The 12392-nt window shown below is 39.0% G+C and overlaps 1 protein-coding gene across 1 annotated transcript in view; it reads right to left on the minus strand.

Moving 5' to 3' along the window:
* The window catches only part of LOC107563751 (mucin-5AC-like), a 29020-nt gene that overhangs the window by 7577 nt on the left and 9051 nt on the right, over positions 1-12392 (minus strand). Inside the window, exons 2-3 of the mRNA XM_016248695.1 lie at positions 6581-7249; positions 6219-6318 (exon numbers count right to left, since the gene is read on the minus strand). Coding sequence (XP_016104181.1) covers positions 6219-6318; positions 6581-7151 — 671 coding nt within the window. The 5' untranslated portion in view covers positions 7152-7249. The remainder of the gene's footprint in view (positions 1-6218; positions 6319-6580; positions 7250-12392) is intronic.

Consider the following 12392-nt stretch of genomic DNA (forward strand, 5'->3'; position numbering starts at 1 on the left):
ACCTTTTTCTCCTCCCTGTGTGTATATATATATATATATATATATATATAGTGCACAGCATAAATGAGTCACCCCCTCTGAATAAATATAAAATATGTATTTTCTTAGTGATCACTAATATAATTCATGGAAAGATGGCAAAATTTAAACATATTAAACATATACTTAAAAAACAACAAAATATATGCCAATATTTTCTGTAAGATAAGTAAATTAGCCAATTTTGTTTAAATGAAGGATTGCAAAAATGAGTACACCTAGATTTAATTCAGAAAATGTATAATATTCTAGTACTTAGTATGTCCACCAGAACATAAAGTATACTGCTCCGACTCTTCTTGGCACTGAGTGTACAAGTTCATGACAAATTTTCACATCTGTCCTGTTTAACTCCTGGAGGACGACCTCCTTAAATGCTCTGATCTTTAATGAGGAGTGTTGCTCAGCTCGTCTCTACAGAATCCCCCACAGCAGCTCAAGAGTGTTAAGATTGAGTGAAATGCATGTCCACTGAAGGATTTTCACCTTGAATCCTGAATATATTCATTGTCATGCTGAAAAAATGCCCAATAAAGCAGAGAATGAGGGGAGGGTAGCATCTTCAGTTTCAGGTTTTTGTATTACATCACACAGTAGTGTGAATATTCATGCCAGCATTGGTAAAGCACAACTCCCTCACACCTTCAGCACTCATTCATCCCTTTATAAAAGCTTTACTACCACTGAATGCCACTGTGGGAACCAGGCACTTCTCTCTGTACTCCTCCTCTAGCAACACCAGAACATTTTGGTGTTCAAAAATGCAAAAATTCACTCATCACTAAATGAAAACTTAAAGTGAAGACCTGAGTATTTCAGGAGCCTTATCACAAGTCCATTGTTTTTGAATGTTGGTGCTACTTAGGCATTTTCACACTTAAAACACTAATTTGGTATTCCTCTTGTACAATTGTCCTCTTTTATGCTAAGAAATAAGTCTCCTGGAAGTTCTCTCCCAAGTGTTTCCACTGCTGCCAGCATTAAGTCTAAGTATGATTCAGTGGGCTATATAACACTTTTAATTGTCAGGAAATTACTTGTCTTTAAAAGTTTTGGTTCAATATACAGGTGCATCTCAATGAATTAGAATGTCGTGGAAAAGTTCATTTATTTCAGTAATTCAACTCAAATTGTGAAACTCATGTATTAAATAAATTCAATGCACACAGACTGAAGTAGTTTAAGTCTTTGGTTCTTTTAATTGTGATGATTTTGTCTCACATTTAACAAAAACCCACCAATTCACTATCTCAACAAATTAGAATACTTCATAAGACCAATAAAACATTTTTTTTAGTGAATTGTCCCACGATTTTTTAATTTATTGAGATGCCCCTGTACTTACCTGTTGATCAAAAATAGCCTTAAACCTATACACTTTTTTTTGTATTTTTATTTAGTAACTTTCAAGAGGGTGTACTCATTTTTGCAACAAAATTTTATCACTTTGATAAGAAAATCTAATTTTGCTGAATAATTTTTCACAGTTTAACGTGGAATGTCACAGAATTTGTCAAATTTTGAATAAATTAATCAAAAGTAGGTAATTACACTTAAATCAAATCATGATATGGACTAGTATCTGTAAACATTAAACCGCAAAAGTCGATTTAAATATGAATCCTGCATGTTCTGCCTGTCTCTGTTAATGAATGGCGCAGACGCGCGGTTTCATTTACTACACACATTCTGAAGCCCGCGTGACACTCGCGGTGATTTCAGCATCTGCCGTCTCACTAAAAGGACGTAAACACATGAACAACATCTACAGAACTGCTCTAAGAGTCACTTCATGAGCATTTTAGCGTTTGATTGGAGTAAAACTAGCGTCATATCTCATACACAGGACTGTAAAGGTATTCACGGCAACCCGTCAAAATAAAAGTCCGGTTTGATTGGAAGACATTGTGCCTATAACAATTTTTCAGTAGAATGTACATAACCTACTACTACTATTAAAATGAAACAAACATAATTTATTAAGGAATAATCACACAAAACATTTCTTCCATTTTTTTTTATTTTAATAGTAAATCCCCTTTGTTTGCCAAAAAAATATTGTTTGCTTAATTTTCAATAATTAAAAAATAAATGATTGCATGTTCTGCCTGTCTCTGTTAATGAATGGCGCAGACGCGCGGTTTCATTTACTACACACATTCTGAAGCCCGCGTGACACTCGCGGTGATTTCAGCATCTGCCGTCTCACTAAAAGGACGTAAACACATGAACAACATCTACAGAACTGCTCTAAGAGTCACTTCATGAGCATTTTAGCGTTTGATTGGAGTAAAACTAGCGTCATATCTCATACACAGGACTGTAAAGGTATTCACGGCAACCCGTCAAAATAAAAGTCCGGTTTGATTGGAAGACATTGTGCCTATAACAATTTTTCAGTAGAATGTACATAACCTACTACTACTATTAAAATGAAACAAACATAATTTATTAAGGAATAATCACACAAAACATTTCTTCCATTTTTTTTTATTTTAATAGTAAATCCCCTTTGTTTGCCAAAAAAATATTGTTTGCTTAATTTTCAATAATTAAAAAATAAATGATAAATTAAATTAATGTTTTATGCCTTCATATGATAACCAGAAAAATGTAAATACACAACACAGAATTTGTGAGGGAAAAATAATTCATAAGGCTTCTATAAGAAAAAAAATTAATAAATTAAGTTGTTTTATGCATTAAAATAATTAGACATGCTAAAACACAGAATTTGGTAACAATAAAATATATAAATAATATGGTGAGAACAAAATAAAACATTTCATAGGGTAAAAATGTATAAGTTTCATGATTTTAATTAATTAGACATGCTTTTTAATTAATACAATTTAATTTAATTAACTATCCCTCAGCCTTGCCTTGCTTTTTCCCTATATATTTCATCATTGAGGATTTCTTTAAAAAAGTCTAAAAATCTTGTCTCGTCTCGTTTTCGTGAACCCAGTCTCGTGTCTCGATATATATATATACACATACACACATATATATATTGTTGGTTGAATGAGAGGTTCTAAAAAAAAAAGTATCTTCATCTTAATCTCAAACATAAAACCAATATGAATAATCTACAGTGACAGGATGACTCCGTATAGGAAGCGAGCACACAGAGATTAGCACAAGCATTGTTCTCCTGGAACACAAGAGACAGAGAGCGAGTTAAAGTGAGTGTGAGAGAGAAAGAGAAACAAAAACCTCTTTCAATGAAGGCATACAGTGACCAGGTGCCATCAAGCTCCAAAAAGGGCACAATAAAGAAACAATATGACTTGTGCACTATATTATTTGGGTCTTTTATGGTAAATTAATAGAACACTGGTGGTACATTATTGTCCTTGCAAAAATGTAACAGCCTTTGTCAAATAACTTTTGCAGAATAAATAAAGTGATATGGTCAAAGTTAATTATATTATTTATAATTGCATTTATGGTCATTAATTTCTGAGTGAACTATTCCTCTAATAGAGAAAAACTAAAAAAAAAAAATTTTACAATAAGCCATCACATCGCAAGCCAAGCATTTTTCTGTCAGATCTGTGCCAGGGTCTAGGGCAAATATAATGCACAATAAAAGCCAAAAATGCACTGAAGCTTAAAAACAATCCAAGCACATTTAGACATGTGCATTTGCTTTAAGTGCTTCAAGCAAACGGCACGCCATTCAACTATTTTATAGATAGGTCTTTGATGTTTTGTGAGCAATGGAGAAGCCTGCGGCCTGATAATAATAAACATTAATAAACACTGATAAAACGAATAAACACTGTTTAACTTGCCGTTACATTTGTGAGTGGCAAAACTTCCCCTGAAGCCACAGCAGCAATGAGCGAAGACAACCTCCTCCTGAGCCAGCGACTGGCAGACTATGGCTGACGAGATTTTAATAAGGCACTCTGGCCTGAAGGGATTCTTTAACCTCAATAACGAGGTTCATGTCCCTTCAGGATGAATCCTAATGCATTGGTTAAGCTGTAATTCAGCAGCGTTTGATGGAATTGCGTATACCTGCTGGCACTCACCTGTGTGTAAATCTGCTGTGTTAGCTTAATATGGGCCAACAGTCATTCATTTGAACAAGTTTTTGATTTATGTACTTTACCCCAACAGCAAAAAATTAAAAAAAATGTTAATGTGTAGTGATTTCTTGGTTTGCGGTGGCAAATCTGTGTCAAATCAAATATGCAAGTTTTCAACTGTTTACAACTCTTGACTAATTAAACAATGCATGGACCTGCACCCATTTTTTTTATACTGTGCCCTGTGGAAAAAAAACAAAAATCATAAATACCTAGAGACGATTCCTATATTATAAACAAATTTAAATAGACAGTGTCATCTTACTGGAGGTTTCTGCTTTTGTGAAAGTCATACGGATTTGGAATTACATGAGCTGAAGTGAATGATCACAGTATAGAGAAATTTTCATTTTGGGGAACTATATATTCTTTAAGACTTTCAAAATTCAGGAAAATAAACTATTCTGAAGAGGAAAAAAAAATCAGCAACAGGCCACAGTCAGAGTGGATAGTGAAGACAAATGAGCATGTCCAAAGTATAGCCATATCAAACTTAAGGAGCGGGACACTAGCGAACATGCCTATAAAAATACAGAAATCTGACAAGCGAGAAACACGTGAAGTACTGCAGCAAAATCAGAATCACTGAAGTGTTATAAACCATCAATCAAGTTGGCTGTTGGGAAACACACACGCTCCATTTGGAGATTAGATGCAGTGGTTGCAATAAAACATCTCTCTGGAGGACTGAACTCTACCATGACCTAATGAAGGAGAGAAAGTGGGACATTGAGATACAGAAAGCAATTCATTTATGAGAAATGACTCCGATGGTTTAGTGTTGGCTGCTGGGCACGCCCTTTTACTGACCAGCCCATAGTTCTTACATCAGTATGGTGTAATCATCGACAGGAAAAAGCTCATTCATTAAGGTTGCGCTAAGAATTCAATCAATCAAAATGATTCATATTTTTGGCCAGTTCTGTCATGCTAGCACCCAATGCAGGACTCACATCTTGCACTGCTTTTATACTTTTTGCAATTCCGTTTGGTGCTACAAGTAGCAACTGCAGTTCTACAGATTTTTTTAAAGCTTTGGGTTGCAAACATGCACCATTAATGCCAAATGCATGTTTTATTTATTTAGAATCCAGTAGGTTCAGTAGACGCAGTATTCCCTGCAGTACAATGTCTACTGCTGAAGGCAGGACGCACACATGGTTGGATGCGTATATGCACATTACACAAACACTCTTCACATGCATACAAATGTGAAGAAAAAAATGTGCCGCACCCAAAACTGAGTCATATATTACTGGAAATGTATTTAAATTAAAAATAAATAAATTGGACTATTTATTAACATAAATACATGGTTGTGGGACCAAATATCACATAAAAAAATGTTCACAAACTCATACAAACATTTCTCCCCCACCCTCACATAACATCATGAGTCTGAGCTCATTTACAGGCCTCAGGATGTCCCTCATCGCCTCTATAAACAAGTTACAAAAAACTCCACTGTTCATGGTTGACTGTAGACATCTCAAATCGGCTCCTGTGAGCTCTATGTTGTGATTCCCAGCGTGACTCAGATTGTCTCCCTGCACGATAACCATCCTAACATCTCTCTGCATCTGTCCTGGATATCCAGACATCTGCATTATATCAGCATGTCGCCATGTGAAAATACTGTAGGGGCTGTTGAGACTGTTGGTCCACTTGTGGATACTTCCTAAACTCTCTCACACTGGGGAGGGTCCAAACCTTTTTCTGATAGTAGAGAATCTTAAACTCAGTGGGGAGAGTCTAAACTCTCTCCCACTGGCAAGAGGGTTCCCTTCACATTTAGTTTTTTTTGTAATCAGGAATTTTAGGACTGTGCCTGTTCATTTCCCAGCAAATGAAACTCTTTCCCTTTCAGACTTAGAATTGGTGCCTAATGCTTTAAGTATTTAGTAAATGAGGAGTAGTGATTGTCTCCGAGAGATGTGGAATGCAACGTGAGAGTGCATAAGCAATGCCTGAAGAACACTGGAAAAGAAATAGCTACTGAAATGGCCCACATTGCAGAATTCTAATTAACATACCCAGTCTGGGAGCTCAGTTTTTGACATTCCCAACCAATGAGATGCTTACCTGGTTGTCTTGGCGACAGGTGGCCTATCAGGTTTGGGAGAGCCAGTGGTGCTGGTCTTAGTGGTGGACGCAGTGGCGGGTCTTGGAGCTGAAGCTGGAGCTGTAGAGAAGGATGGTGCGAAGAGTGTTTGAGAGCATTAAAACAAGAAGACAGATACAGACAGTTCATTTTAAATTTTGATATGCTACATCAGAATTTCTCTCATGGAAGTCTAAAGGAGTTGGAGACCCCTGTCCTACATTGAATTAATGCTGTAATCCAGTGGTTCCCAACCACTCTTCTGAAGACATGCAAAATGTGCAGTGTTGGGGGTAGGAACCACTGCTGTAATCAACAAGCTCAGATGATGCTTTTGACTTACCTGTAGTTTTTGGTTTAGACTTCAGACCATTGGCTGGTGCAGCGGGGGCTTTCTTGATGGGCTGTGCGGCCCCTGTTGTTTTCACGCCATTGGCTGGAGCACTGGCAGGTCTCGCCGTCCCCACCGGCTTTTTCTCAGCCAGCTTGGTTGGGGTCTTGGTTGTGGGTGCAGAAGTAGAGCTAATTGTTTTTTTAGTGGCAGCAGTGTTTGAGGTTTTCTTCTCCAGGCCTGCTGTGGTGGTCTTTTTTGTGACGCCATTAGCTTGCGACTTCTGTGCCCCGTTTGTCAGGCGGCTTTGGCCAGTGGTGGGACGGGAGCTGGTTGTAGATGCCTTGGTTCCAGCGGTGGTTGTCTTTGTTTTGGCAGGAGACTTCGTCTTAGCTTTGGGATCCACGGGCTTGTCCTTTTCGGTCTTGTTGGTTGCCTCTGTTTGCTGCGGTTCACCTTCTGTTTGCGTTGCAGGCAAAGCCTGTTCCTGAGCTTCACCCACTGGCACCACCTCGACTGCAGGACCTGCGTTTAATGCTTCCATTGGCTCCATTGCTGCCGTGTCAACACCATCCGGTTTCATCTTGTCCTAGTCCTGGAGGTCCGTCTCAGCAGAAGAGGAATTAGGAACCCAGGAGTCCACTAGTTGGAGTCTACTGCTATCAGATGGTTATGGCTGACCTGAAAACAAGAGCAACAAGAGTTGTAGTCTGATCAGAGACCTCAGACAATAAACAAACAAACAACAAGTCTGAACAAGAAAGAAGTCGGTACCCCCTCTCACTGGCAGACAGACCTAAGAGAACAATCAGATAAAGAATCAGGTCTTAGAGAAACTGGCTAAAAAAGAGATTAAGAATGAAGTAAAGAGCGTGCTGTGCCGAGGGAAAACAACAGCTGATTCAGAGCTCAGAGCTTGTGGATTTGTTTAAACTGTAACCAAACTGAATTAAAACCACACAAGAAGTAGTTGCCAGCTATTAGTAGTGATGGTTGGTGTAAGATTACAGTTGTCATTAATACAGTTTTACAGATTAAAATGCCGTTTTTCACTTGGCAAGACATCTTTCACAAGATTATTTTGGTGCCATTTCATGTATAAAAAATATCTTGGTTTTCAAAACCCTTTGGGGGAATTTCTAATTGCTAACTACTAGCAAAGCAGCAATGCCAGATGCATTACCCACAATGCCTTACTGAAGCAGATGTTGTTTGCATGATTTAAGAGCAGTGGCTCCACCGCAAAGTTCATACAGTGGAAGAGGCCAACGAGAGGAAGTGGCTTGGCTCAAGGGAGCATGGGAAAAAAATAATAGAGTCAGTCGATCATTGAAAACGCACACTCATAAAGCGGACGTCAGTGTCACTGGACACCTCATCCACATTATATTCCAGAGCTGTAAAATCTCCCTGACTCTTTCTGAGGTCGACATTCATTCTTCCACCCCTCAGACTCATTCTGCCCATTACAAAATCTCCTCAGTTAGTCCTCACACAGATGGTCCAGGCAGCTGAGCATCCAAAATTAGAGAAAATGGGGGGAGGGGGACAGAGCGAGTGATGGAAAAAAGAGAGAAAGCCCGGGAGAAAAGAACCCATTACATATATGCTGCCAGATATGAACAAAAAAGATATGAGAAGATATATTGTCTTGGACAGAGATCTAGCTATCTATGGCCATCGGTTACTGATAGGAATTGTGCACTTGAGAACATTAACAATGACCACATTGACTTGCAAACAACTGTTCCCATGGCAAATAAACAATAGTATTTGTATCAAATGGGGGAACTCTGGACACTTAGGGTGTTTTCAGACCTGCAGATCATTTGCTCCATACCGAAACAGACACAAATTGTTACAGTTTCTTCTTGGTTCAGTTCGGTTTTCAACCATGATAACTAATGTGCTCAAAATCAGACAATGCTTGCATTTTATGTCACGCATTCCCATTATGAATCACGATTCAAGCTTGGTTCGTTGGTCTGTTGGGTTGGATTTCTTTCTCACCACAATTGAACAAGAGTTTATTTTCAATCAGGCTGAGATACCTCATTCAGGTGATCTCGAACTGTTTATTTTGGTGTGGATTCAAGTGCAATTGCTGTATTTATATGTGCCTAAATGAACCAAAGGGAGAAAATGTGCCAATATCTGAAACAGACAGGTCAGATGTGAAAAGTTATGGTACACAATACCTGCTTAGTTTTAAATTACGCAGTCAAAAAAATGAACAATACGGTCAGATTAAATAACGCACTAGTTAGTAATGAAGAATATCAAAGATTTTAGTCTTTTAGACAAACACAACCACATGAAACATCACTTCCACTTCATAGACCTCAAGGGCTGTTTTCTCTTATGAAGAACAACTCCTCTAGATCACATCTCTCTATTTTAATATTGGTTGTAAATACAGGCTTTGTTGCATCTGCTCAACCCCTCCTGGCTTTTTTCTCTTGCTACTGATCCTGTTTAGAATGATAGATGAGAATCGGCCTGTGAGAATGTCAGGTGGTGGAGAGCTGAGGAGATTAGAGGGGGTAAAACAGCCTTGTTCTGAGAGGAAAACACACACACAGTCACACGGCCTTACGACCTTAATGATCCTGCTGAGTGATATAGACTGCTTCCTCTGCATGTAAACAACAGTGACCGGGGGGGGGGGGGGGTCAGAGGCCTATGGTGTCCATCTAATTCTGGGGGGAGGATCTGACCTCTGCTGACTTCTGATTACCTCTATTCTACAGAGTAGCTGATGACGACAGGCATATATGAAAAAAAACATATGCAAATTAAATAAAGTTTGAGGGAAGTGGACAGGGGGAAATGCATTTACATGAATCTGAAGATATTTGAACTAGAGATATTTTTAGAGCCCTAGCTTTAATTTTTATTATATAAAATAACCTTATTTTATGTTAACTTAAATCATATTTATTTTTATTATCCCTCATTAACTCTTGTTTTTATTGAAAAACATACAGTTCCTGCAACCTCACAAAATAAACCATGGCTAATTGCGATAATTTAATATATGTCAGTATTCCCAGTTTGTGTTTGAAAATCACCAGATTTGTCATAATTATATACTTAGAGAGCACAAGATGGAGAAAACCAGAAATGTTAGGTGTAGAGGCTTTGTGACCTTACAAACATAAGACCCATCGTACCTTCAAACCTTCTTACCCACAAACCTTCTTACTGGCACTCCGTCACTCTCAGGGACGAACCTGCACACGCCTAATGCTTAATGCCTCATCCAATTATTGTAACCAATCCTGGTGCAGGAGCCTAATGCTCCTGAAGGGATGACTCTGCGAAGCACTCATCCTCCAAAGACCCACATATGATGTAAACAAACACTGCAGACGCGTCGCATACCTTCTAGAAGCAGTATTTTTGGCAGGTCTCCAGCGACGGTGCATCAGAGTCTTTAAATTGTCCCAATGCAAAACCACTGATCACCCCCATGCTAATGGGGTCATTGTAGCAGCAAAATGCACGTTGGCCTCTTTCTCCGAGGAGCAAGCGCAACACGGCCTTGTGCATGCATGCATGCATAAATGCATATCTAAGTACTGCATTGTGCCTTAAAAAGTCCCCCGTGTGCAATGCTTGCTTCTCACAATCAGCTAACCACTGCGGCACAGCAGGTGCTAACAGGCTAATGCCATCTTAGCTTTAGTCGGTCAGGGCCAAACCGACATGTCTAATAACTGGAGAACAAGAAAACAAACAAACTGCACAATCTCAATGGCTCACTATAGGAAATCGTTTTTTCCCTCTAAATTGCAATCAATGGAGAGATTGTGCTGGGAGGAAGCACAGATTTGTACACCACAGAGATGCTGCATAAATCGCATGGCTTCTCCCGGGCCGTTTGCATGCACTGGGAATGCCGTTGTTGGCCTCTGATTTGGCATTTGGTCAGAGGACTGACTAATTAGCGGTAATTTGTATCAGTTTAAGATTTCACATATTAAGTCTGTCTGGCCAATACTCCATTGTGTTCCGCAGAGGTGATGCACACTCAAGAAATATTTATCAAATATTTGTATTTATGCATGTCTGATATGCAGCACATTAATCTTGGATTACACATTAATCTGTAATCTAAATGAAATTTTATATGCAATTCAAAAACTTAAATTTTAAACTCAGGCCTAAATACATTGAGCTAACAAAAGCCTGAGGCGCATTGCAATGAAACATCTTTATGCACCCTTCCACACCCCCCTTTGCTTGTACCCTCCGGAGGCTCCAGAAGTTTCCCTCCACCCCCATCTCTCACTCTAAAACAAGTGAACACTGGATCTATTCAGCGTCAGCGACGACCACCACCACAAAGAGAGGGCCACCGGGACTCACAGTTTGCTGGTTGAGGAAGAAACACACTGCTGTGCTGCTCTGCAGGGGAAAAGGTCAACAAGTTTGAGGCACCTGATTCTCAACCCTCAGAATAAAACAAGAATAAACCACACCTTAGGTCCATAAACTAATAAAATCCATTATAAACCACATCAGTGAGGAACCGAATACAGCTATAAATTGATTTGCAGTGCACATTAGTGGTGAATATTAGAGCCCGACCGATATATCGTTTAGCCGATATTATCGGCCGAATATGTCGCCGATATGAACATTTTATTTTACAGAACATATAACGCAGATTAAAAGCTTCTGAATGGTGTAATTACTTAGTTTGTCCACTAAGTTTGTCCGCACTCCATTGTTTGCTACTGGCGATCCAGGTCAGTGTTGTGTAGAGATGAGCTCAAACTTCACCCAAGTCCGCTGCTTCAAATTATCCACCCGCCACCCGCCACCCACCCCCACCTATATTTGATCGTCACATTACAATGATTCTAATTCTTAGTTTGCATGATGATATGATGAATGGATGGCTCATTTTTAACAACAGATTCAGTGACGTTAGAGACTAGAGCTGATCTGTGCATCACGGCATGCGTCTGCAGCACATTAAAGCCTGTGTACGGCCACCAGAGCTGATCGCGGCTGGACTGGTGTTTATACCGGCCACGCCGCGGCCCAGAACTCATGCTTATCACATCGGTCACATCACATCACGCGTCCAGTGTATGTTGTCTACACTAGATGCAGTAAACTGATGCCTCGTTCTATTTATGACGTGCTGACACAAAGTTAAAATTATTTTCAACGGTCGCTTTGTCGCGTCCTGTTGCGGCGCGGACACGGTGTCAGCATAGTTTGTCAGTACAGTCTAGTGGTTCAACGGATCACAAATCTCACGGTTTGGATCACATTACAGTTTTTGACCCACGGATCAGATCATTTTTCGGATCAGCAAGAAAAGAAAAATATTTCAATTTAACTTGCTTTCCATTTATTACTTAAAGCGAAGTACTTATTTGATACCACAGCAAATACTACTAGATTAACTAAGAAAGTTTAAACATGATTAAAGAGACAAGAGAACAGCCAGTAAAAATAAGAACAAATACACAAATTACAAGCATAGATAAATACAACAGAAGATGTTACAAATAAAATAAGGTTGGTAGTATTCAAATACAGAAATGTAGTAATTAGGGAAAATAACACTGCATAGTGTTCACTGTTCACTGTTGTTTGATGATCATTAATGACAACCGCAGTATTTATAGGTCGCTGTCCCTTTAAGACTTGATGCACGGATCCGATATAATGATACACATCACATCCGAGCTGTTTTCGTTCACTTGAGATATAACTGACTGCGTTTACCTGAATTATTGTCGAGATGGGTATTTTGTCATAATTTTATGTGTATGTGTCTGTTCAGAGGATTCAGAAGAGAATT

The sequence above is a fragment of the Sinocyclocheilus grahami genome, unplaced genomic scaffold (genome assembly GCF_001515645.1).
Source record: "Sinocyclocheilus grahami isolate Dianchi unplaced genomic scaffold, SAMN03320097.WGS_v1.1 scaffold888.1, whole genome shotgun sequence".
NCBI classification, from domain to species: domain Eukaryota; kingdom Metazoa; phylum Chordata; class Actinopteri; order Cypriniformes; family Cyprinidae; genus Sinocyclocheilus; species Sinocyclocheilus grahami.